Below are 25,849 nucleotides of genomic sequence, written 5' to 3'. Positions count from 1 at the left end.
TTGGAGGTGCCCAGGAGTGCCCAGTGCTTTGCCCTGGGACAGCCCAGGTGCCCTTGGCCCTCTTGCACACCTGGGCACACCTGGGCTGGTTGGTGCCCAGCTGCTGCCACCAGCACCCACAGGGCTTTGTCCACCTTGTGCAGCCTCCAGCATTCCCTGGGGTGGTGGTGGCCCAGGGTAGGACCCAGCACTTGGCCCTGCTGATGTTCTGTGCCAGGACTTTGTCTGGCACTGAGGTCAGGCTGACAGGGCTGTGAAATAAATAGGGCAGGAGATCTTTCTCCTTTTTAATGCCTTTATTAAAAATCAGCTCAGGTGGGAAAAACCGACCGGTCGCGCTCACGCCGCCGCTGCTCCCAGGAGTGGCACAGAGGAGGAGGAAGAGTGTGGCTTTGTCCACTGGTCTGTGGCCAGAGCTGGGGCTTCCATCCTCAGGAGAGCACCAGGAGATTCCCAGTTTTTCAGTTTCGCATTCGAGGCTCCTTTGTCCAGCCGACCTAATAGGGTGAGGGGTAAAAAGGGTCTTAGCAGACACTGGATTCTGTTCCTCACGTCTAGACATCACTTTGATCTGTCAATTCCGTGTTGGCTTGTTGTTTTTAGGGGTTTTTGGCTAGGTTTGGTGAGGGGCTTCTTCATTTGCATGCCAGCTCCGATGTCCCCTCTTCACTATCCGGGTGTCATCCTCCAGGAAGCAGCAGGGTGCCACTGACAAAAGGGGATTCACCAACCATCAACAACAGGTACTTTGTCACAGACATCTTTTATGAAAAATCCTTTCCTTAGGATTTTTCCTCCTGAGAAGCTGAGAGGCCTCAGGAACAAAATGGAAACAATGGTTATCTGCTGCTGTGGAATGCAACAGGTGCATCTGTGATTGGCCCATGTTGGTTGTTTCTAATTAATAGCCAATCAAAGTGAGCTGTCTCGGACAGAGAGTCTGAGCCACAAGCCTTTGTTATCATTCCTTTTTTTTCTATTCTTAGCTAGCCTTCTGATGAAATCCTTTCTTCTATTCTTTTAGTATAGTTTTAATATAATATATATAATAAAATAATAAATCAGCCTTCTGAAACATGGAGTCAGATCCTCGTCTCTTCCCTCATCCTAAGACCCCTGTGCCATGGTCACAGTAGTTAACTAAAACGGCAACAACAAACAGAACTCCACCCTGGCAGCAACTAGCCCAACCTGTGAACTCTGCAACCTTTTATAAAAATGGGCAACTTTTCTACTCATAACAGGCAGCATTTCCCTGGATTCCCTCACTGATTGCTGAGCTCAGCCCCCTGGGAAAGCAGGGCCCATGGCCTCCTCCCTGCTGGGAAGGGTGGGAAGTGTTGGGGTGAGCTCAGCCCCCCTCCCTCAGCAGCCTGGGGTGGGTCCCAAGGGCTGCAGCAGGATGCCAACCATTTCCCCTTGGATCATGGGCCTTCTTTCTGCTCCCTGCCCCTGTTTTCCAGCCTGGGTACCCTGAGGACAAGGCCTTAATTCTCTCAGCCTTTTCCTCATCTTTTGTCACTGTTTCTCCCTGATCCAATAATGATGGAGATTCTCCTTAGCAATCCTTTTGTTGCTGATGTATTTATAGAGACATCTTTAACTGTTTTTCTGGCAGCAGCCAGATGAAGTTCTAGTTTGTCTGAGAGGAATTCTGGTTGGAGAGAGCAGGAATGCTGGGGTTGGTGTGTTTGAGAATCTCGGAGCAAGCCTGGAGTCACTGATTGATTTGAACCTGTGGTGTGATCTTGTCATCTTCGCTGTCCTACTTCAAACTCTGCTGCAAAGTGGAATCGTTTTTATTTTGGTTGCTGTAGAGCTTTTTAACCTTTCTGAAAGGGAATTTATACAGGTTGTGGGCAGAGTGACTTAAACCAGCAGCTGTGATTTACAGACGCACAGTTTGAGCTGGTTCAGGAGCAGCTCTTTATTAATCTGTGAAGGAAGCAAAGGCACAGAAATACCCAGAGAAATGCTCCTATTCCATGCACTCTCCCTTGTCCCCGCGCTGCTGGCCAGGCTGAGGCCAGGAGATGGCAGAATTTCAGGGATTGATTGAGTGCAACCTGAGCTGGGAGCCGAGGTGGCAGCGAGCAGCTCCCCTTTGTGCTGCCTGACATCAGATAATTCAATCTGGCCTGCACGCAGAGCTTCTTGTGTTTGTCATTAAAATTTCATCCCGGTGGTTAGCAGGCTTGTTTTCTGGGTCAGCCCCTGACTCCCTTTTCATTTGAGCCAGCGGTGTTTGTGGTTACCTCACTCCCAATCAATGCTGGATTTGCCAGCCTTTCTACAGTTACAGTCTCGAAGGATCTTCTCTAAGGGGATGATGTTCTCCCCCTCATCCCCCATTCAAATGGAGTTTCAGCCCTAAGTCAGAGCTTACTTAAAGCAATTATATAGCTGCTTGCTTGGCTTTTCGAAATTCCTGCTGGTGATGAGGCTCCCTGTGCCTAATGCTGTCATTTGCTGTGCAGAATCCCTTCATTGCTTCACTTTCTCTTACTAAAATCTGGATTTATATGGGGCTTTTTTTAAGCAAACGCTCGTTCAGACACTAAAATTGCTTCTTTTTTTGCCACATTTTTTTCTTTTGCTACCTTTTTCTCAGAGGTTGTGTCCTCCTGGACAATGTGATCTCACAACATGCATGTGGTCCTTGTTTGACCTTGCCATTCCAGAGGATCCCGTGGTGTGACATGTCCATGGCATGTCCTGAGCCTGTTGCTCCTGACTGGCTCTGAAATACTCACCTGTGGCTGTTCTTGAGCCCTGGGGTGAGCTTGCCTTGTGCTGCTGGTGCCCATCTCACCTCACAGCTCACCCCTAAAACCACCCCAGGCAGGCTTTGAGGGGGATGTGTTAATTTTTTAATGCTTGCAGAAAAAGCACTGTGGCTTCACTGCTGCTGCTGATGGCTCTGAAAATAAAAGAGTGAGACCAGAGTCAGAGAACCCTTCCCAAGACCCAGAACTATCAAGTATCATCTTCTTTCTTTCTTTTTTCTTCAGTTTTCCATGACTGAGTGGTGGCCTGCTAGTGAAGAGCTTGGCCACAAACTGATTTAGCAGATGCTGTGAGGAGTCCCTGCACCTCTTACAGACTGGGAAATCAGCCCTGGCTTCTCTTGAAATTTTAATTTCAGATGTTTTCCTCCTTCCCCCCTAAGTACTGCCAGCTTTCCTTGAGATTTGAGGAGTTAGGACTGGTGAGATTCATGTGCTGATTGCCTTGATAAACCAACAGATTCACATTCCTCCCTTTTCAGGGTGGGGCACACCTGGCACAGGTGATGTTTCCCCAAGTGATGCTTGGTAAAGGCAATGAGAAGCCAAGGAAGAGCTTCCTTAATATCCTGTGTGGTTTGTTAGGGGAATCTGGACATTTATTTCTCATGCTGACATGATTTTATACAGTTGTCTTCATTCTGGGAGCACTCACAAACAATTTGGGCCTTTCAGTTTAACTCATTTTGAGCAACATCTCCACACAAGTAGCTGCTCCTTTATGGTGAGTTCCTTTGTTCTCTTCCATCACCTTGCACTCCACTTTGCTCCTGCTCAAAGGTGACCTGCAAATGACTTTTTAGAAGCTGGGCTTGCCACTCTCTTTAGTTCATAATGATGTGTGAAACTAGCCCGAAAGGCTTGAAAAAGCTTTCCTGCACTTTTAAAAACTTCATGTCAACTCTCATCTAATTTGGATTTTTTTGCTATAGGGCTTGTGGGTTATTCTCAAGGTATTTATTATTAGCTCTTGCATCTTAATTCAGTGTGCAGACCTGAGGAAACCAAAATATTAATTAGTAATGAAAATGAATCAAAGTTAACAAACCGAAGACTTCCAACAGCCTGAATAAACCCCTGCCTTGATTAATTGCCTAAATTTCACTTCCACGATGCCACAACTTTCAGAGTTTCTCCCTCCCCTCCCAGTGACTGCAAGCCAAGATGTCAAACAAAGCAGAAGGTGAAAATGATTGCTTTTTTCTTCAACCTTCCCCAGACCTTTTGTGCTCTCTTCACTCACTCTCATCATTGTTGAGGAGCAGTGTCAGGGCTCCTCTTTTCACCTGAGCAGGGGAATGACATCATGAGTTCAGAGGGCTCAGGTGACACATGAGCAGGGGCTTAGGTAAGGTGGTGTTAGTGACAGCCAGGCTGCCTTTTCTGCCAGCTCCTGCAAAAAAACCTTTCGGGTGAAACCCAGGGTGGGCTTGGGTTGTTGGGTGTGCTCAGTGGTGTCAGGTGTGGGAGGATTTACCTGCGCTGCACTCATCAGCTCATGGCACCCATAGGGGAAAGCAGCTGAATGCTCCTGGTGTCAGAGCAAGCAGGATGGGATCATTGCTATGTTAAACAGAAAGAGAGTTTTTTGGTTTGGGTGTTTTTTCATTTATGAAGCCTGATCTGACTCTGTAGAAGCTGCTTTTGCAGCCTGTCTGGAGCTCTTGGTTTGCCTCTGGGTTTTGCTGCTGCAGGGATGTGCTCAGTGATGCCTTCAGTGTTCTCAGGCACAGGCAGTAATTTTGAGCTTGTAAATCCTGTTTTTTTTTTACTAAGGCCAGACAAACCCATCCTTCTTTCTACTAAACTTCTTGAAGATTTCATTTTTACTCTTTGGGCTGTCACCATCAGTGCCTGGAGCTCTGGAGGTGCTGCCCCTCCTCTCTGCTGCTTGCAGCCTGTTGCAGTTTGTGTTCCTTCCAGAGCAAACAGATCAATTTCCAGCATCCTCCAGTGGTGTTTTCTCACCTCTGTCTGCAACTGGAGCCACTGTTTTATCTGTGCTTTGTCCTTTGTGACATGATAGGGCTGATGGAGCAGAGCCTTCCCAAATTGCATCACAATGCCTCCTGAATTATTATGGAAAAGATAATTTTTTTTTCTCCTGAACCCACAGTAATGTGTTTCCTTGGTAGAGCAGCTGCTTTAATTAATGGGCCTGGGCTGATGCAAGCCACTGGAACCTTGAGCTAGGGGACGGGAGATTTTTTTGCCTTAAAAATCAAATTATTAGAAACAGTGTGGTTTTTTCTAATTGCTGCTTTTATAAATGTTCATTAAAATGTTTTCCTTACAGTACAACCCTTTGGCTTGTTTCTGTTCCCTTGGTATGACATTTGCATGCACTTAATATAGAAGGTGAGGCAGAAGCAGTGAGGATGGTGAAATGTTAATTTTGTTACAGATCACAGTGCTAAGCTGCAGAACTACACACTCCAGCAGCTTAACCCACTTTCTTGAGGGATAATTTCCTAAATAAAGCCCTAAAAAGGAAGGTAGAAGCTCTCTGCAGCTCCATATTTGTGAGGGGTCCACAGATGGGCGTGGGTTGGTAAATTGGAAAGTTGGGTTCCCAGCAGAAGAGTTTGGGAACTGATCATGAGGATGCTCAGAATGGATTTCCTACATGCTAAATCTGAAAGTGCTTCCAGATCCATTTTGGGACACATTAGTCACATTTTTCATGGCTGCACTCATATATCAGGCGACTCAACAGTACATTTGGATGAAATCAGGGAGATTAATTTTCTACTCTGCATTCTTCTACCAGCATTAGGATTGTTTCAGACTCTGGTTTTGGTTTACCCCCATCTGTTTCTCCTTGTGTTTTATGGTGTAGCTTTCTGCTATGTAATAGAAAATTTTCTCTTCCATGTTCCATTTGTGTTTTATTTTTGGCCATTGTGTTCTATTTATATTCCTTTCTGCCATAGCTCTTTTCTGCTGCTATTAGTTTTTCCTGAATCTTTTCCTTAAGGAATCCTTCAGCCAAGCTACCTGTTGGTTAGAGTTGGCAAAATCAATGCCTCCAAGTACCTGGGAATGAGAATGCAGGGAGAATGGGGAACTTTTACCTTTTCCAGTCTTTGAAGCTCCTCACACTGTGGTAGACGTTTCTGAGCTGTCCATCACTCATCCCTCACTTCAGAGGGATACAAAGAAGGTGCTAGAATCCCTTGAATTCTGGTTTTTCACTGTGATTGATACCTCCCAACATGCCATGGTTCTGATGAGGAGCTGTTTTGAAACTGGACATTGAAATGTCACTGTCTCACTTGAGCCTGGGAGAGAACATGGAGCTCAGGGTCAATCTGAACCAATTTGAACGTGTTTGGGCTTGAGTTTGCATTTTTAATTGGGCCTTATTCTTTGAGCCTGCTGAGGGGGGCACTGGCTGATACCTTAATTAAACACAGGAAGGACTGGAGAGTTGCTTTTGGTGGAATAAGGATGAAAACTCTGAGGTGCTTGTTGGAGCAAGACAATGCAAAATACTCATTATTTTACTTGCTTATCAACAGGCATCCATTTAAACAGAGACTGTTACTGCAGCAAAATTCCTACTGACTTCAATAAAATGCACTGACATTGTAAGGACTTCATAATAAGATCTTTTGAGTATTAACAGATGGTCACTGACTGCCTGAAACAAAGTTGTTGGGTTTTTTTTTTTTTTTTGGTTTGTTGATCACCGCAGGTATCTGGAAACCGAACAGACTTTGCCTTCTGGAAATCAGACCTGACTGTGAAACAAAGGGGGTTCTTTCTCCTTCCTTTTCTTTGCTACAGATTCTTTAGAGAAAATATGGAAAATGTAAACTGGTTTCTGGTGGGTTTTATCAGAAGCCTTTGGTGACCAGCCCGATTTGGTGCAGCAAGCCTTGCCCTGGAGGAGTGTGCTCGAGGCAGCACCAAAAGTGAGTGGCACCAGCATCCTGTCTGAACAGAAACCCAGCAAGGGCCCTGTTGACCCTGTGGTTTGAAGTGAAAATCTGCAGTGCCAGCAGTACCCCAGCCATGAAGGAAAGCAGTTTGTCTTTGCTGCTGCCATGGACTGAATGAGCGGAGTCTCAAATGTTTGGAAAATGTTCCTGTTAACAGTTTTTCTTTTGTGTATTTGTCAGTTTATATATTAGTTGCAGTTGTACTTTGCACAAACACTAATTAGACAGCCATCAACACTCAGGGCCAAAGCCTTACTAACAATGCAACTGTGATAGCAGTGTCTTAATTGGTTGAGTATAATTGTCATTAGGCAACCATAAAGACATCTGGGGCTCTGGAGAGGGATCAGCCTCCCCCTCCTCCTCTTCCCCAAATTTGTTCTGGCTATTGCTATCCAGCACAGTGGAGCTTTTTCAGATGAGATTCTGTGTTTTGACCAGTTTCCTGATGTTTTTCTCCTTATGAAATCGTCTGCCTCTTCAGCACCACTTCATTAGAGCTGTGCCAGCCTCCAGCTCTGCTTCCCTCCCACATGTGCTCTGCACTCCACCACCTGCTTCCCAGACATTCATCGTGGGGCAGCAGCAGCTTTTAACCCCAGCTCCTTCTGCTTTCACTCATGTGGGAGAGCACAAGCAAAATGTCCATCTCATTACTGCCACTAAAAAGTAGTCACAATGCTTTTGGTTAGTGAGTGGGTATTTTTATTGTATATTAATTTAATTTCTCCCAGTTTTTCTATGCCGTATGCATTCCACCTATTGTTGCTCCATTTCAGCAAGGTTTTGATGCATCTTTCCTGAACATCCAGTCTAATTTTTACAGCTAGATCCATATCTGGCCAGAATTACAGAATGGGCTTGTTGAGGAGAAGTATATTTAGAAAAATACAGCTTGTCTCTTCTCTGCTGCTGCTTCTCATGTGTCTATACTGAAATATTCCAAAGAACAAGGGCAAAGTGGAATGTGAGTCCATCAAAGAAGCTGAGTTATTTGTGTGGAGAGGCTCTGTTGAACATCAGAGAAGGAAAAATGTGTGAGTAGAGAGAGCTGGGAGCCAGATGTGGTGTGGTGGAAGGAATCAGGGAAGGGGTGTCAGGAGAGGGGGGAAATTGGCCTTGTGAACAACAGGCTTCTTGTTGCTCCCTGTTGTGCTCAGGAGAGCAAGACTTTGGACAGCATTTCTAAGTGAAATGAAGCAGGTGTGGTCTGTAATATGGGTTGTTTTAGGGTTTGGGGTTGGGTTGGTGGGTGTGCTCAGTGGTGTCAGGTGTTGGAGGATTTACCTGCACTGCTCTCATCAGCTCATGGCACCCATCAGGGGAAAGCAGCAGCAGCTGAATGCTCCTGGTGTCAGAGCAAACAGGATGGGATCATTGCTGTGTTAAACAGGAAGGTAGTTTTGAGTTGGTTTTGGTTTTTTTTTTTCACTCCAGCAGGAAGCTAAGTGGGCATTTCTTTGCCATCTTGGTAGAAAATTCAGTAACTGAATGGGTTTGGAGTGCTGGGCTTGTTCTTGGGCAGGACTTGTATCTGGGGTTATTTCATTCAGTGATCCAAATGAAATTTACAGGGCAAAATGTAAAAGTTGTGGTGGGAAATGAATAGAAATCTTGAAATTATCTAGAAATAGTGCAGTGTGTTCCTCTCTCCAGCCAGCTCTGTTGATAGGGCAGATTTGCCAATTATCTGCAATAAAGCAGCCTTTTTATTTTTTTTTTTACAGCAAGGCAGTGCTTTAATAGTTTAAAAGCCTTTTGTTGTGGTTACAAATTGAAAGTGTGGTGCTCTTTACAACAGCATTAAATTTTTTTTTTGTTTGTTTGTTTCTGAATTGGATTCATCTGTGTCTGAAATTTTTCCAGTTCAGTCCTGGTGCAGGCCCAGTGCACACTGGAAATGGGCAGTGGAGGAGCTGGTTTCTATCTCCCATTTCCCCAGGCTGCTTCCCTGCCCAGACCTGCAGCTCCACTCAAGATCCCACCAGTCTTGTGGAATATCTCTCCCAATCCTTCAGCTCTGCTCTGTGGGACTGCCCTGGGAAGGATGGGAATGGTGAGAAATGGGGGAGGAGGGATACAGGAGAACCTTGGGAACCTTCCTGAGGAACTTCTCCTGTGCTGGCACTGCTGGGATTTCTGGACATCCCTGGGTGAGCTTTGGTGGCTCTTGCAGGGTTCTCCTGGAGTCTCCTTGGTCTGTGTCACTGGAGGAGCACAGGATGCTCTCAGGGATTGTTGGGCAGTGTCAGAACTCTCTGGGAACAAATTGTGGTGTCTGCAGGTCCTGGCAAGGGCTGAGAGAGCAGTGTGGCTCCATGGACAGGAGTGGGAGCTCTCCAGCATGAACTGATCCACCAGGGAGTGGAGGAGGGAAGGAGGAGGAGGCTGCAGGGTGGGCTGGTGCAGACCCTGCCAAACAGGTCCCAGCACAAACACATCAGAATTTATTTCATCATCAAATTGATTTCAAACCAATGGCCAGAAGTCTTTGGTGGTGCTGCTCCAGTTTGAGCTTGGCTCAGAGGTGATTCAGGTGGTTCTTCTTGAAAAAAGAACACTTCAAACTAAATTTTGACTTGGTTGAATTCTGAGATGAAATTAGTTTAAGGATTTACTGTAGTGCTGTGATGTTGTTTCTTCAATTCCAGGTTTACAGTCAATGCATTGTTATTTTTGGTGGATCCCTTGTGTTCCAGGCTGTGTAGGGAAACCAGATGCAGTGTGCCTTGAGAATTATCCAGCCCTGACTCTCTCCTCTTCTTGTGCCATTTTCTCCTCCTCTCAGTCTTTGTTTTTACATCTCCAGCCTGGACTGTGTGAGAGCTACACCAGGAGGAGATGCTGTTCTTCCTTGTTTATTTAGAGATGGAAACAAATATTCTGTCACTGAGTTCTGTCCAGTCTACCAGTGTTTTATGTCTCCCCTGGAACTCACTTTTCAGTGACAAGAGAATTTTAGCTTCTCTTGGGAGGAATCTGCTGCTCTTGGCAGTGAGGAGAAGCTCAAAAACACGACCCCAACCAACCCTAACGTAAGGAAACAAAAATCAGTTCAAAATTAAAATGCTTCCAAAACATTGAGTGCCTCTTACTGAAGGGGCCTGCAATCACCTGTCCTGTTGTGGTTTATATCCAGATTTTGAAGCAAAATGAGCCTTTTCCAGTTTTGCAAACTGAGGAGATTTGTTGCGATCTGATCTGTGCTCTGTGTCCAATCCAACGTGAAACATTTTGCTGTGGGGAAGCTTCTTTCTTGGCCTGTTCTTGTTAGATTGTGCTGCTGTAAATTGGGAATGAAAGCAGGATTCAGAGGGGTTTGGGTCTCGTTTGCAGAGGGAGGGAAAGGGAGAAGTGTCCCACCCTGTTCCCATTTCCCTGGGTGCTCTCTGTAAGGCACAGCAGAGGAGGCAGGTGACAAGGACAGGCTTCCCTCTCTTCCTGATCAATTAATGTGCATCTCTCTCTGCCTGACAGATTTCACCACCCCCCTGGGCACTTTAATTCCTCCTGTAAATTGGAGCCGTTTCACCAGGAGGTGGGGAGGGATCTGCTCCCAGTACCAGGAGCCCCGGGCATGGCACTGCCCAGAGAACTGGGAAACCTGAGTGCAACTCCCACATCTCCTAAACCTTCCTTTCTTTCTTTTTCTTGTAATTAACTGCTTTTTTCCTCATAAGCACAGCCAGATTCCCAACCACCAGACCTCTGAGGCTGGTAAGAATCACTCTTCCATTATACTTTTCCCCCAAAAATCAGGATGTAACAACACAGGTGACAGAGCAGGAAGCACCTTTCGTTTTCCAAAAGAATCCAAGTGTCAGCTGTGCCAGAGGAAGACATCTGACAGTGTTAATTATCACAGTTTTGTCAAAACTGGCCTTAAATAAGTATAGAACTGTGGTCTTTGACCAGTTGTAGAAGCCTCTCTGCTTTTTTTGTGATTTTTTTCTTTAATAATCTTTTGTGTGGTCGTAGATGGCCCAGAGCAGTTTATCCGTTGTTTGCTGTGTAACAACCTGCCATTCACATATATTCAATATTATCTGAAAAGTTTAGTTCTGTTTCTTTATTTCCTCATTGACAAGCTGATGTTGAATTACAGGTTTTGTGATATTTTAGTGAGCCTGCTGAAAAAAAGGAACCTTAATTCTAAAGACAACACTTAGTTGTATCAATTAGTCTTCAGAGATGTAGGTAAATTGATCTGTTGATGACACATCAAGAAATTTCTTCTATAAAAAGAAATTTCTTCCTATAAAGAGCAGCAGGTTGGGTGGGTGCTGGTATGGTCATAGATAAATGCTCTGGTTTAACACAACCAGAAGTCTTGAAAGACTGAAAAGAACCAGTTTGAAGTTTTGCCACGAGGTAATTTAGGCTTGTTCCTGATTTCCTTTTACCTCTTGAGCCTGGCTCTCCCTTTGTAAAGTGGATACTGATTGTGGTGGCTCAGTTGTTGTGGCTCAGAATGAACTGGGTTGGAAAAGTCCTTTGAGAACATCAAGTCCAACCTGTGACGCAGCAGCTCCTCATCAGCTGAACCATGGCACTGAGTGCCACATCCAGGGACAGTGACTCCACCACTGTGGGAACTGCAAAAACAGAAACTTCCACAGATGCTAAAGGGTTTGATCTGCAGCCTTAGAAAAAGGTTGGATTGATGTAAAAATACAACACACGGACATTAAGTGGAAAAATCATAAACTTATGTTTCTATAGTTATAAGAATATGCCTTAAGTAAGTGAGAAACTGCATTGATAAGGTGGTGAAGGGTTTATAATGTAGGGGTGGGGTTGTATGGAATAAGCTGAGAGTTTAGAAGTTATGATAGAAGCATCTGTGTGCCTGTGAGACAGAAGCCTATTGGACAAAAATACCCTCAGTGCAGTAGAAGTAAAGGTGGTAGGTTAGAAAAGCAAAATAAACCTTATGGCATCTATTCATTGGGTTAGAAAGTTCTATATTGTCTTGTAACAAGGAACTTGTGACCATTTTGAGCTATGGCTGATTGCTTGCTCCTCTGAAATCTCACAGCCTCTGAGACTGATGTTTGTCTGAGCAGTAAATCCTTCTTAGGCCAGCTGTGCTGCCATCCCTTCATTAAAAGCTGTGACAATGATACACCACCTCCCTGGGCACAGTCTCTCTTTCAGTGAAGAATTCTTTTCTGATGTTTAACCTAAACTTCCTCTGGCTCAGCTTGCGTCCTCTCATTCTGTCAGTTGTTGCTTGGGAGAAGAGACCAACCCTCCCTGCCTACAGCTTCCTGTCAGGGGGTTGTAGAGAGTGATAAAGTCACCCCTGACCCTTCTTTTTCCATGCTAAACAACCCCAGCTCCCTCAGGAGCTCACAGGACTCACAGTTCCTCACAGGCCTTGTGTTCCAAGCCCCTCACCAGCCTTGTTTCCCTTCTCTGGACACACCCCAGCCCCTAAATGGCCTTCCCAAACTGAAGGCCCCAGGACTGGACACAGCACTCAGGGTGCAGCCTGACCAGTGCTGAGCACAGGGCCAGAACCACTGCCCTGCTCCTGCTGGCCACACCATTCCTTGTAGCTCCAATTTCATTTATCTGCCTGCCCTGGTAGACTTTGGTGCCATGTTCAATAAATGAGACTGAAATGGGCAAAGCTGATGGTTTTGTGCCCAGGGGGCTGGGGTGGATCAGTCTGGGAGCTGTTTGAACCCATCCTTGTTCCTTCCTCCTTCTGCTGCAGCCACCTCCTTGCAGGTGCTGTGGGGTTGTTGGTGTTGGATTGTGACTGTTTCTGACCCAGAAATGGGGCAACTGAGAGGTGTTTGAAAAACTTTTATTGCATTTTCAGTCTCATGAGAAGGGTGAAGCAATAGAGATGTTATAATTCACACCATCACAATCAGAAGCCAACTGTTTCCTAACTACAGTACACTATAAGTGTTTCTTGGCCTGTCAGCATTTTGCCACACTGTGCTGTAAATGCCTTAAAGACAATAATCTAAAATAACACCTTGTGGGTCCCACCACAATGCATCTTTCATAGTTTTATTTCTCTAAAGTAACCAGTCTTGTGAGCCCATCCTTTGAAACTTGTTTCTAGCTCCATTTCTCTCCCAACAATGTCTGTCCCATTCCATGGCATTCCTAAGTCAGCATTTCTTATCTCAAGGTTTGCATACAGATGCACACTGTGTGGGCCTTCTGCCAGGCTTTGAGAATTCTCTACAAATTCATTTCCCACATTTCTCTCTCTCTCGAACAGAAAAAAACTTCTTTGATAGCTTTGTTTATTGTTTGCTGTGCACAGTGAAGTGTGCAAGGCACTATCACTAACATTGTCACTACAACAATCAATTATTTTGTAAAGTTTTTTAGTTAAGGTGTAAAACTCTGTGTTTTAAACAAGTCATCTAACTATGATCTATCCTCTTGTTTTAATTGGATTTGTCAAATGATTTAGTTTTTGAAGTTGTTTGTGGATGGACTCTGAATGGTCAGATAAATTTATATAACACAATCCTTCCAGTTCTATATAACTGGGGTTATATGCAGTTTGCATACAGATCCATACTATGCTGTGGCATTCACATCCTCTGAACAGAGAGAGACATCATTTTCTCTCCCAGGATTTTTCCTGTTTGTGGATGGACTCTGAACAGTCAGATAAATTTATACAACACAATCCTTCAGATTCTTTATAACTATGGTTATGTGCACAGTTTGCATACAGATCCATACTGTGCTGTGGCATTCACATCCTCTGAACAGAGAGAGACATAATAATTTTCTCTCCCAGGATTTTTCCTGGAGAAGCACAGAGAGAAGAAGAGAAAACAAGTCTTACCTCTCTACCTAAGCCTTCCATCAAGTTGTAAAAGTTCTCTCTGATTTATTTCTCAGGTGGGTGATGGCTGCCCTTGTTTTGCAGGTACAGCTCAGGGGAAGTGAAGCTGTGGGACACCCGCACCTGGGACTACAGAGCCCCTGTGCTGGCGCAGCAGTGCCAGGCCCTGAAGGGGCTGGAGCCCTGCCACACGTCTCCTTTGTGAGGATCAACAGCTCCCTGGCCGTGGCTGCCCACGAGGACGGTGAGCAAGCACAACTCTCCTCCCTATTAAAACAACAGCAAAAAAAAAAAAAAAAGCTTTACAAAAATGAAGCAGCTGTGCTCAGCTTTTTGTGTGTCTGTAATCCTGTGTATCCACACACACACACACACTTGCTTTTATGTGAGAAAGTTGGCCAATAACCCTAAATGCATTAGGAGGCATTGGAACATAGCACCCATTAAAGCTGAGCTTTAATTCCTACTGGAGCTGCTGCACAAAGCTCGAGTGCCAGGCTGTAGTCCAGCCAAGCTATCTTAAGCAAATAACTTGTTTTGCTATAAAAATATTAAATATTCTTCCACCAGCCTTCTCCTCTGGCCAAAACTCCCTTGGGGTGCTGTGGAGCTTTGTTATGGGGATGGTGGTAAACTTGGATGGCTGATTAATCCCCATCCCTCTCACTCTTGGCGTGGTGTGTGGATGCACTGAAGTGTTGGTTTGCAGTGCTGGGTTGTTGTTATATACTTGGATTTAAAGAAATGAAAGCTTTCACCTAATATTTAGTGAAACCCTCATAAAATCCTGGTTGTGTGCATTGTTTTAAATATCCTTAGAGGGTTTCTATAATGGACAACAAGAGCCAGAGACCAACATCTTCTGGATGTGGGAACAGCAATTAAAAAAGTCAGGTTTGGACAGTGCTGCCCAACTGGGATCCTAAACTGAGGGGCTCGGGCAGAACCCCACTCCCATCATCTTTAAAATGTAAAATTTGATACTTAAAATGTCTCTTGGGTATAAATAAAGAGTATTTGTAAGTCTAGAGAGCTTTGTACACACACTGTCTTTGATCCTGGTGTGTCTGCAGGTGACAACAAAACAGAAGGTGGATAATCCAAACAAAATCCCTAATCCATACTTTTATTTTAGAAGTAAATTAAATGCTTTATGTGTTTTAAGATTCTTAACATCCTTAGCTGTTTTTCTAGCTTGGATCATGCCAGGATGGTTTTCTGTGGTAAAAATTGTTAATAAGCAACATTTTCTGACAACAGCAAATCTGATGTTATTAATATTATTTACTGGAGTCATAGGAAATTATAACACAGGTTTAAGTGCTGGCTTTTTTTCCAGTGTTCCAAGCAACAGCTAGCAGAGGGTCTTTTGTTTGTTTTCTAGTTTCCCACTGACTAATCTAATAATTTGTCTGGGTTTTTTGCCTGTCATATCCCTTGCTGTCAGTGCTGTGACTGAACTAGTTTGCATAAAGCTCGGCGTCTTTTATTCTTTTGGGTAGAGATTTTAATAGGCTCTGTGATATGGCAGTTACTCTGATTTGAGAAGCCTTGGTCAGAATAGATTAGTTTCTATGGGAATAGGGAAATAAAAAGACCCATTTTAGCAATGTTTACTAACTGCAAGCCGAAAGCACATATTTACAGTTTGCTGGAGAGAGTTATTTTAAATTTTGGGGAGGGAGCGGACGGCTTTGAAGATAATGTGTTTGATTGTTCTTTGTTGTACTTTTCCAGCTCCCTTTCCTCTTTGTTTGTAAGTTTGACTAACCCAGAGAAACCATCTGCTCGTGTTGGAGGTGGTGCTGTCAGGCAGTCTAGACTTCCCTGGCGAATCCCTGGCTGGCCCCAACACCATCGGCTGCTCCCGGTCCCGCAGGGCTCCCGTGGTGCTGGCCCTGGTTCCCCATCCCAGGGAAGGGCTGGCAGGCACTGCCTGCCCTGCTCTGCTCCTCAGCTCCTTCCCCAGGCACACCAAGGACACAGGGATGTCCTCCTGGGATGCCCTGGCCAAAGTGGGTTGTCACTCCATGGTGGCCTTGGAGGAAAATGGGATTGTGATTCCTGATGGTGCCAGCCTCAGGCTGCAGGGACAGGGAGAGGAGGGAGGAATGGATGAGGAGCAAATGAAGTTCCCTGTGCCCGTGCCAGCGCTCAGTGGGGGCACTGGATGTACACCTGGGGCAACGGGACTTGGCAACTCGAGCCACAGTTGTGATTTTTGAATTCCAACCCACTGGCCTCATATTTCTTCTGCCTTGTTTCCTATTGTCAGCACTGGCAGTGCTCCAGTTTGATTTTACCACTAATTGTGTTGCACGTTACCGAACTGAAATGAATCAAATCAAAATGCTTTTCCTGGAGCATTAGATAAAGCAGGCGAGGGTTCTGGGTAATGAGCAGATGCTGCTAATGCAGGGACAGGAGAGGCCTTGCCAGGACTCCATCTGCTCCATGCTTGCCTGCCTTTGGCTGGGAGCCACAGCTTTTGGGAAACAGCAGTCTGCTTCAGCCATCCCTCTCCCCCCTGCGCTCTGGAGTTGCATGGTTTGACTGGCAAACAATGTGCAGCAACAGGAGAACAGAACTTTTTCCTGCTGTCCTTTAAATGCCACGGCCACCCTGCTGCAGGCACAGTGGGGAACACAGCCCTGCTGCCCTGCTTGTACCCCCTCAGGCCCACGGTGAGGAGCTGGTGGCCTTCCCAAGCTGCAGAGGAAGCACAGGAGGGTGGGTGCTGCAGGGATCAGAGGTGCTCCTGCCTGCTGCAGCCTCCAGGAGGGGAATTTTGGCAGCGCTGCTTTTTGGATTTCGGTGCTCTTGTCCTTTCTGGTGCCCCTAAAGCTGCCTGGGGGTGTTGTCCCTTCTGTACCCTCTTTGCAGAGTGATGGGTTTGGTGTCCCTCAGTGCCAGGATGTGCTGTAAGAGAGCAGGAGCATTCCAGACTGGCTGCAGTGAAGGAAAAAAATGTCAGAAGCAAACTGCAGGAGCAGGGGCTGGGATGTTTATTCCCATTGGTGGCTGTGGGTGCAGATCTCTTGGTTTGGGTGAGTGGAGTGTGATTTCCTATCCCATTCCCCACACTGGGAATGAAACAGGATCTGTGCCTTCTCTGAGGGACTGTCCAGGGATGGTGCTGTGTGGAAATCCCTGGAAGAGGGGTGCTAGGGGTAAAATCTGGCAACATTTGGTGGGAACTGGTGTGGTAATGGCACTGTGAGGGAAAGGCTCTTGTCACTGAGGTCTGATCTCTCACTCTTTGTACCCTCAGGACCTGCTGGAAATGAAAATTAAATGTAAAATGTTGGTTAATGAACTTCAAGTATCTACTGAGGTTAAATTAGTGTTTACTAACACACAACTAGTAGTGGTTTTGGGACAAACTCAAAAATTCACAGCAACAAGTTTTGGTACTTCAGGCTGGTGCTCATTTCCACCCATGCTTTTCTTATACTGCTTGTACTTCATAGAGATATGATATAGCTGAAAATTACAAGGAAATAAATTCATGTTCCCACTTTGGAGTAAAAAAACCCCACCTGTATGGAGCCATAGAATCACAGAATAGCCTGAGTTGGAAGGGACCCACAAGGATCATCAAGTCCAAGGGTTTTCAAAAGGTGAAATAGAGTTTATTTTGTTTAAATCAAGGTGGCAAGACCACAGCTCTGAAAAAGGACAAGCACCATGGAGATGATGTGAATTCAGCACCTTCTGGCCTTCCCAGGCTGTTGTGTTTAGAAGCTGAAGGGAATGAGTTTGTAAACCATGAGCACATTTGGATTCCCTGCTCCAGCACAGACAAAATTCTGGGGTTTTAAATATTTTTTTTTTCAGATGATGCACACGTAGATTGCTTTACATCCCTTCCAAAGCTGGCAGCAGCCACCAGCTGACAGCAAATGCTGGTTTTAATGTGGAAGAACTGATGCAAAGGGTCTTTAGGATCCGAGCTGGGATCTTCCACACCCACATCCAGCCCTCCCATCCTGAGCTCCCCAAACAGGCAGCTCAGGTGGGCAGTGCCAGCTGTGCCCAGCTCAGGAGGGGCTCAGACAGGCTCTGTGACACTGCCAGACACAGCCAGGATAATATTTACAAATGAGATTTAACACTGTTTGCTCTGTGGTTGTGCTGCCTTGCCCTGTCGGAGGATTAGGGGATTTTAAAGGAAAAAAGATACTTGGGTTTGTTTAATTTTGTAGCAAATGCGTTGCCTGTAATAGCAGAGAAAAACCTGTGTGAAAACAGATGTAACAGCTGCTTTTGCAGGATGTCTTTTGTGCTGCCAGCACTGCTGGTGGAGAGAGAGGAGCCTCCAGCCTCCCACCTTTGACACAGCAAGAGCTGTGCAGGGCTGGTGATGCTCCCAAAATGCGGAGTTCAGTCAGGATCAGCTCTGCACTCTGAGGCACAGCACCTCCTGCTCAGTGTTCTATCCAAGTACTTTCCAGTCTGGAGTCAATGGCAGTAAATGAACCTTTCATCAGGCCACAATTCAGAAATACATGGGTTAGGAGTTGAATTTTTTGTTAAATCTGGGGCAGAGTGATCAACGAGGCTGGTGCGGTGATTGTCACATTGAATATCAGCATTACACCAGCAGCAGCAGCTTCTTGCACTTCTTTTCATGAGCCATGATCACTTTCCAGCTCGCTCATAATTCTAAATAATTTAGGGGAGTTACTGTTAGAGTTCAGTTGGAATAATCACAATTATGGTGCAGATTTTAGCGTGCTGTGAAACCGCTGCTTATAATTTTCCTTTCGTGACCTTCTAACACTTAGTAAGATTTCAGTATTACAAAAAATAAAAAAGATAACATATGGCTGCAACCTTAACTTCACCTCAGCAGAGGAATTGCTGTGGAAATGAGGTGCTGGGCAGTGCTGGAGGCAGGAAGACAGACTGTGGAGAGCAGTGATCTCATCTGCACTGCTAAATCTTTGCCGGATTTTTTTTAGTGCCACACTAATAACCTGAACTGGAATGGTGTGGGATTTTTTGCTCTTACCCAAACGTGATTGACTGCGGCAAGGACTTGCACACCCATAAATACCTTTTGTTGTTTCTGCAGTGAAATGCAGAATATTCTGAGCAGCACTTTTAGCCCTCATAGCAGCTTTACCTATTTATAAATCCAGTGGAGTGTTTGCTTTTTTTGTTTTCTTTCTGTCCTGATCCTTGTGGATCCCTTCCAATTCAGGATATTCTTTGAACTCTCCAGGTTACTCTTTACTTTGTGCTCCTTCATCACACCTGAATTTGTGACCTTACAAGTCACTTTTTTTTTTTTAGATTACCAGGAATGTAATCTAAAATGTTTTGCCCGTATCATGATATGGGCAATACAATGCACATATCTGTGTTTGTACACTCTGTGTTTGCCTGGTTAAAATCTTTTATTTTGGACAGATTTTTTTCATGTTTGAGATGCAATAATAGTAATAGTAATAGTAATAGTAATAGTAATAGTAATAGTAATAATAATAATAATAATAATAATAATAATAATAATAATAATAATAATAATAATAAGTGGCTTGTTGCCCAAAATTGGAGAGCAGAACCCTGAGCTCTGGGTTTCTCAGTTTACTCCTGTGGTCAGAATATATATGTTTTTTAATTTTTTAGAACTTTCATCCATTTAGACACTGTTAAACCCAGTGGAATGTTCATCACAGAGATGTGTAAACAAAAGGCTTCACTGAAAGCAAACCAACCTTCTTTTTCCCCTTCATGAACCTGATATTTAATTGAGATACATTTTCTGCTGAACAAAAATTGAAAATCCTCCTGCTTGGAGGAGCCTGGCAGCCAAATCCATGGTCTGACACGAAAGTCCAGTTCTGACTCCCTGTGTGTGATACCAGTTTATCACTGATGGGGTTTTTCCTGGCTGAATCATCTCCTGGAGGTGAGACCTCCCCATCCCTTTGCCTTGGGGAGGAGCAGCCCCAGCTCAGCCCTGCAGAGGGGCTGCAGCCTGTGCTGCCCACTTGGATTTGTTAACTGGTTTGAAGCTGTGTGCAACCAGTCTGTTTTGCAAACCCAGTTCAGCAGTTATTTACCTTTCAAGCAATTAACATAATTACCATTATGCTAAGAAGTCATTTTGGGAAGTTCTGCTCGGAGCCCTTACGGCTCCGTCGGGACAGTTTTAGTCGGGACTGATCTTTCTGATGGAAGCCTAATTGCAGTTTTGGCTTTGTGTAAACAAACAGAGGCGGCTAATTGTTTAGGCAAATAGCAGATTAATTTAAATATTCATCCCTAATAAAACAAAAATGGTCCCCATTATGGTACTCATTCCCATGGTGAGGAATATAAATATTCAGTGGGAGTGCCATTAGACAGGGATCTTAAGGATTATCTGCATTATTTCACATGGGTAGCACTTTCCAGATACCAAATAATCTTTACAAAAGCTACCATAAATCAATTTAAACTCATTTAGCTACCATTTCACTATGTGCAGTTTCATTACCACACTCTTGCTTCACCTCCTCTGGGACTGGGGAGGAGTGTTTGCAAACTGGCAGTGGTGCCCATCCACAGCTGTCTGTCAGGGCTTTTATGTCTCCTTCTGAAGGAAGAGCTGCCATTAATCATTTCATCATTAACGTGCTCCTCTGCAAGGGAGCCTTCTCCAGCCCTGCCTGTCGTGCTGGAAGATTGCTTCTCAATTCAGTGCAAAGGTGGCCCAGAAGGCTCCAATTCCCTTCTGGTTCCCTCCTGATTGCCTCAGGTTGCTCTTATTCAGATTATGATGCTTTTAAATAGAGAACTAGGGAGCCAGGCTGGCAAAAATGCAATTATAAATATGTTTTCTTTTGACTTACACTCCTTTATCTTTAGGATTTGCATTCTTTAGCTTTTCTCTGTGGTGACCAGGGACAGGACCCAGGGAATGGAGCTGTGTTGGGAGGTTTAGGTGGAGATCAGGGCAAGGTTCTTCCCCCAGAGGGTGCTGGCACTGGCCAGGCTCCCCAGGGCAGTGAGGAAAGCCTCTGGCTCAGGAGCCTTTGGACAGCACTGCCAGGGATGGACAGGGTGGGATTGTTGGGGGGTCTGGGCAGGGCCAGGAGCTGGGCTGGATGATCCTGGGGGTCCCTTCCAGCTCTGGATATTCTCTGATTCTGTGACCATGCAGCAAAGTGACTTAAAATTGGAGTGTGGGTTCTTCCTCACTGGTTTTGGGGTAATTGAGGGCCTCTCTCTGATAGAACAAAATTTCAGGTGTCTGTTTTTATCTGATCTCCAAATATGGAAATGTGAGAGAAGTCAAAGAGTCTTCCTCAAGGTAGCTGCTAATGTTATTGGACAGTCAGAAGTTAGGAGTTAGGTACAGAGCAATAGAGCCTGGAATCACAGAATCACAGATGGGTTTGGGTTGGAAGGGACCTTAAAGCATATCCCATTTCACCTCTGCTATGGCAGGGACACCTCCCACTGTCCCAGGTGGCTCCAAGCCCCAATGTCCAACCTGGCCTTGGGCACTGCCAGGGATCCAGGGGCAGCCACAGGGCCAGGGCCTGCCCACCCTGCCAGGGAACAATTCCTAATTCCCAATATCCCATCTATACATCCCCTCCTTCAGCTTCAGGCCAGAGCACATAAATTCTCCTGTGCACCCCTGGCCAGAGGAACCAGAGCATCCTGAATTTCAGCCGTCCTGCCCCCATCTCTTCCCCGTGTGTTCCTTTGTTCCACCAGCTCCATTTGCAGCTGTTGAAAGGCTCCTTGAAGGTTGTGTCAGAGCTGAGCTAACGCCATTTCCCCTGTGCAGGCACTGTCAGTGTTTGGAGCCTGCTGCTGGGCCAGGAGCCCATCCATCACTTCCAGCACAACCAGCACCTCCAGGCGCTGGCGCTGGCCCCGGGCGGCGCCGCCGTGGCCACGGCCTCCGGCTTCCAGGTCAGGCTGGAGAGCCCCGACGACAGAGGATTCTGGCAAACCCCAGGAACCTTCGAAATCCAGAAATTGGTGAGTCTCCAGGCTGCTCTGTTTCCTTACAGGAGCTCCTGATCCATATTAATTGTTGTTGGTAGGGTTGGGATGGTTCTTACAAAAGTCTTACAGCCTGAGCTAGTTCAGGGCGGTACCAGCTCGAGGCTCTGACTTTGGAGCAGGTTCAGGGTGAGTCTTCCATCCCTGAAGAGCAAGGGTGAACTGCTGGCTTGAGCTAGGAGTGAAAATGAGCACAAGTCCATATGGTGCAGGAGGTTGGCTGGGTTTTTTTAGGTTTTTTTTTCATTTTTTTTTGTCAACAGTAAACTAAGCTGGCTCATTTTGTAAATCAGTTTTCTCGCATAGAATTGGAGCTGAAACTGCAGGTCTCATTCCAGATCCACACTATCTGATTAATTCTGAGGCAGGATATTGCAGGCAGCCTAATAGTGTCACTTGTGAAGCTGTAACTACTCATGCAGCTTCTTTAGGTTGCACCTTCTGTCACTGAAGTTTTGAGGGTTGTAATTAAAACTCATTCTCTGAAGTTTTGTTTTGTCTCAGAGTATCAGCATTTGTTTTTAAAGGGGAAGGAAGTGTGTAGGAATAATTGAGTCTTGCAGCCTCTCTCCTGTAGGAGGGAGCTGTGCAGTTAAAGGGTGTGAAGTGATTTAAACCACTCCTGATTAATCCCCCCTCCAAAGCTCAGTCTTACAGTTCAGAAATAAGCCTGATGCTTGATCTTTGTGTGCAATCAATCCATAGCTGAGATGATTCAGGACACACATGAGTAGTTTGTTCAGTTCAGCACATGCAAAAGAATTTTTGACTGTATTAGAATAAATTAAAAATAAAAAATAAAATAAAAAGTCTGCTCTTTTTAGGTCAACTTCCTTAATCTGGTTCCAGATGTGCCGGGGAGCCCGGTGGCAGTGGCAGCTGCAGAGGACATTGTCTATCTCCTGAAAGCAGAAGCTCCTGGCAGGATTCTGCACTCAGTCTATGGCCAGCCTGTCACCTGCCTGGACGTGGCTGCTCACGAGGCTGCCTTTGGCATCAAAACCTTTGGCTGGTTATTGAATGAGCCCAACCAGGTACTGTCATTATTTTTGAGAAGATTTTTACACCTTTGTAATTAAGGAAAAAAAAAAGAGTTCGTGCTGAGGACGTCTTTCCCTACTCTCCAGCTTTTGAGAGTAGAGAGAAAACAATTCAATGCAATAATCTGATGCTGCTTTGTGTTCTTTTGTGGGCTGAAGTGAGGGATTATTGTTCAGCTGTGGGAAATGAACTTGTGGAGAATTTTTAATGTTTGACACAAGGTTTACATAGTATGTATCTGTATGTAAACTTTGAGATAGGAAGTTATGTATCTGTATGTAAACTTTGAGATAGGAAGTTATGTATGTGTATGTAAACTTTGAGATAGGAAATATTGACTTAGAAATAGTATGGAATAAGATAGATATTGTTGAGAAATAGAACTAGAAACAAGTTTCAAAGGATGGCTTTATAAGTAAGATTAGATACTTTAAGGAAATAGAATTATGAAAAAGATATTGTAGTAAGATTTATGAAGAGTAATTTTAGATTATTAATTTAAAGACATACAGTATAGTGTGGTAAAAATTAATAAGTCAAAAACCACTTATACTATATTGTAATTAAGAAATAATTAGCTTCTAATTGTGGTAGTGTAAATTACAATATCTGTATTGTCTCATCCTTCACAAGAGACTAAAAATAGAATAGAATTTTTTAAAACACCTCTCGGTTGCCCCATCTCTAGGTCAGAAAAAAGCACAATCTGATATTATGTGTTCAGCCAGCTGGGTTCGCTGTGCACCCTCTGCTCCTCAGCAAGGCCCAGCTCTGTCTGTGCTGCACCAATGGCATCAGGGGGAACTCATCTCTAAAATCCCACCTAAAAACCCCAGTAAACAACCCAAAATCCCAAACCATCCCTCAGCCTCTCTGTTCATCCTGAGCAGTATCAGGCAAATGAGCATCCTTAGGAGGGGGGATGCTTTTTGTGCTGTGCTCTTGAGTATTTGGCCAAACTCTGAGGGGATTTTGGTGTTTCTAGATGCCTTGGGAAGAGTTCCTGTCCTTTCCTGCACCTTGCCTCCCTTTTCCAGTCCCTGGTTTCATTCCATTTTTGTGTAACACTGAGGCTGTCAGCAGTGAGGGAAGGAGCAGGAGTGGAGCACCCACTGCAGACCACTGTGGTCTGGAGTGTAAAAATGCAGGATTTCCCTTGGTGAGTGACTGGAATGGAAAGGCTTTATTTAGGGCTTCCTCTGTAAGGGATAAACATGTCCAGCTGCATCTCATTCCCCATAAAACCCCCATAAATACCTGGAGGGCTGAGCTGCTGTGAGCTGTGCTGTATTTATTCATTCCTCTGCTGTCCTAACCCAGCTCTGTTCCCTCCAGAGGTGGGAGGGCAGGAGGTGAAATTGCCTCCTTTGGGGGCATTGCCCCAGTGATCACTTTTGTGCCTTGTAAAGAACAGAGAAACCTTCGGTTTTCTGTGGTTGAGATGACCCTGAGGTGTTAGAAAGTCTCTTTTTCCCAAAGAAACTAATTCCGAAGAAGTTGAGATTCCTCAGCTCTGCTTTTCAAGGTTGTTTATTTTCTCTTATCTGTTACATTCTTTCTCTGTCCAGCAGGTTGGGTTGTGGCACACTGACTGCCCTTGGGATGGTGTTAGCTTTTTATACTAAGAACTACCTGTACTTTATTTACAATAATTTTCCAATACCTATCACCTATGTTAGACAGTTTGTCTCTACTCTAAACCAATCAAAAAGTGTCACCATCACAGCAGAAGATGGAAGACAAGAAGAAGGAGAAGAAGGACAGGACACACCCAGATTCCTCCATCTTGCCTCTTGAACCCCCATTCTAAATCCCCAAAATTCTACTTTTTCACCCTGTGACAAATTCACTATTATTCTACTCAAACCCTTGTGGCTTGTAACTCCTCACACAAAGTTGGTAATTGTTTCCATGGGCCAAAATCGAAGGCACAGGTGTTTTTGGTGTTTCTGACTCTGTGCCAAGGTCTCTGAGCCCCTTGCCAGGGTCTCAAATCACCCAGGGCAGCCAGAAGAATGTCCTGGGTCCCGACAAGAAACACCCCCAGGTCCGAATGCTGCTCAGCAAAGCTGGACATTGTCACAGACATATTTTATGGAAAATCCTTTCCTTAGGATTTTTCCTCCTGAGAAGCTGAGAGGCCTCAGGAACAAAATGTAAACATTGGATTATCTGCTGCTGTGGGATGCAACAGGTGCATCTGTGATTGGTCTCATGTTGGTTGTTTCTAATTAATGGCCAATCACAGCCCAGCTGGCTCAGACTCTTGGTCACACACAAGCTTTTGTTATAATTCTTTTTCCTTCTTTGCAAGCCTTCTGATGAAATCCTTCTATTCATTTAGTATAGTTTTAATATAATATATATCATAAAATAATGAATCAAGCCTTCTGAAACATGGAGTCAACATTCTCATCTCTTCTCTCGTCCTGAGACCCCTGTGAACACCACCACAGGACATCTTTCCTCATTTAGTCCTGAGCTCCCTGGCTCTTGCTGGCAGATTGTGTTAAACCTGGTGCATCCTAATCAGGGAGATGGGCCCAGACAGCCGGGGGGTGTGACAAGGACACTGCCTTGGCACTGCTGCTCCAGCTGACATCACGCCGGAAATTAATTACTGATGGCTCTTATGCTAACGAGCGGCCTCGCGCAGACGTGAAGGGACTCTGCAGTGGCTGATTACACTGGGCCCACGGGGACAGCCTGGCTTTGGGAGAGCTCCCCAGCCTGCAAATGCCATCCTGGAGGACTCCAGCCCCTCTGGCTGCTGCCTGTGTTCCTCCCCACTTCAGGGTTTTCTTTGTTTTCCTCCTGGTTGTTATTTTCCTTCTGGCAATCCCTGCCTAGTAACCTGCTTCCTGATCAAAACACTTAGGGAAACCATCTTTTTCCTCCCTCTCTCTTTTTATAAAATCATTTCCTAATTTTAGCCACTTTTGACAGCAGAGCTGAGATCTGAGGCATAAATTGACTGGGAACTTTTATGTTGGAGAGGAGGAAAACATCAAATCCGTGGCCTAGACTTGGCTCCTGTCAGATGAGAGACACCCGTGCAGGAGGGAGGAGAAAACAGAAATCCTTCATCCCTGAGAAGTTCAGCTTGCACTTTAGTAGCACCAGACAACCCAAATATGCTGCCGTTTCTTGAAAGTTCTTCTGCTTTAGTGCTCCTGGAATTCATTTTTGAACTTAAGCTATGAAAGATTTTGTTGTTTCAGCTCTGTTAACTCAACATGAAA

At 45.1% G+C, this 25,849-nt stretch overlaps 1 protein-coding gene across 1 annotated transcript in view; it reads left to right on the top strand.

Moving 5' to 3' along the window:
• FBXW8 (F-box and WD repeat domain containing 8) overlaps window positions 1-25,849 on the top strand; it is a 62,245-nt gene that overhangs the window by 14,730 nt on the left and 21,666 nt on the right. Inside the window, 4 exon segments of the mRNA XM_030959082.1 lie at window positions 13,641-13,719; window positions 13,722-13,800; window positions 21,346-21,542; window positions 22,391-22,600. Coding sequence (XP_030814942.1) covers window positions 13,641-13,719; window positions 13,722-13,800; window positions 21,346-21,542; window positions 22,391-22,600 — 565 coding nt within the window.

The sequence above is a fragment of the Camarhynchus parvulus genome, chromosome 15, assembly GCF_901933205.1.
Source record: "Camarhynchus parvulus chromosome 15, STF_HiC, whole genome shotgun sequence".
Lineage (NCBI taxonomy): Eukaryota > Metazoa > Chordata > Aves > Passeriformes > Thraupidae > Camarhynchus > Camarhynchus parvulus.
The sequence above is the reverse complement of the archived record's forward strand: the minus strand, read 5'-3'. Positions and strand labels throughout refer to the sequence as shown.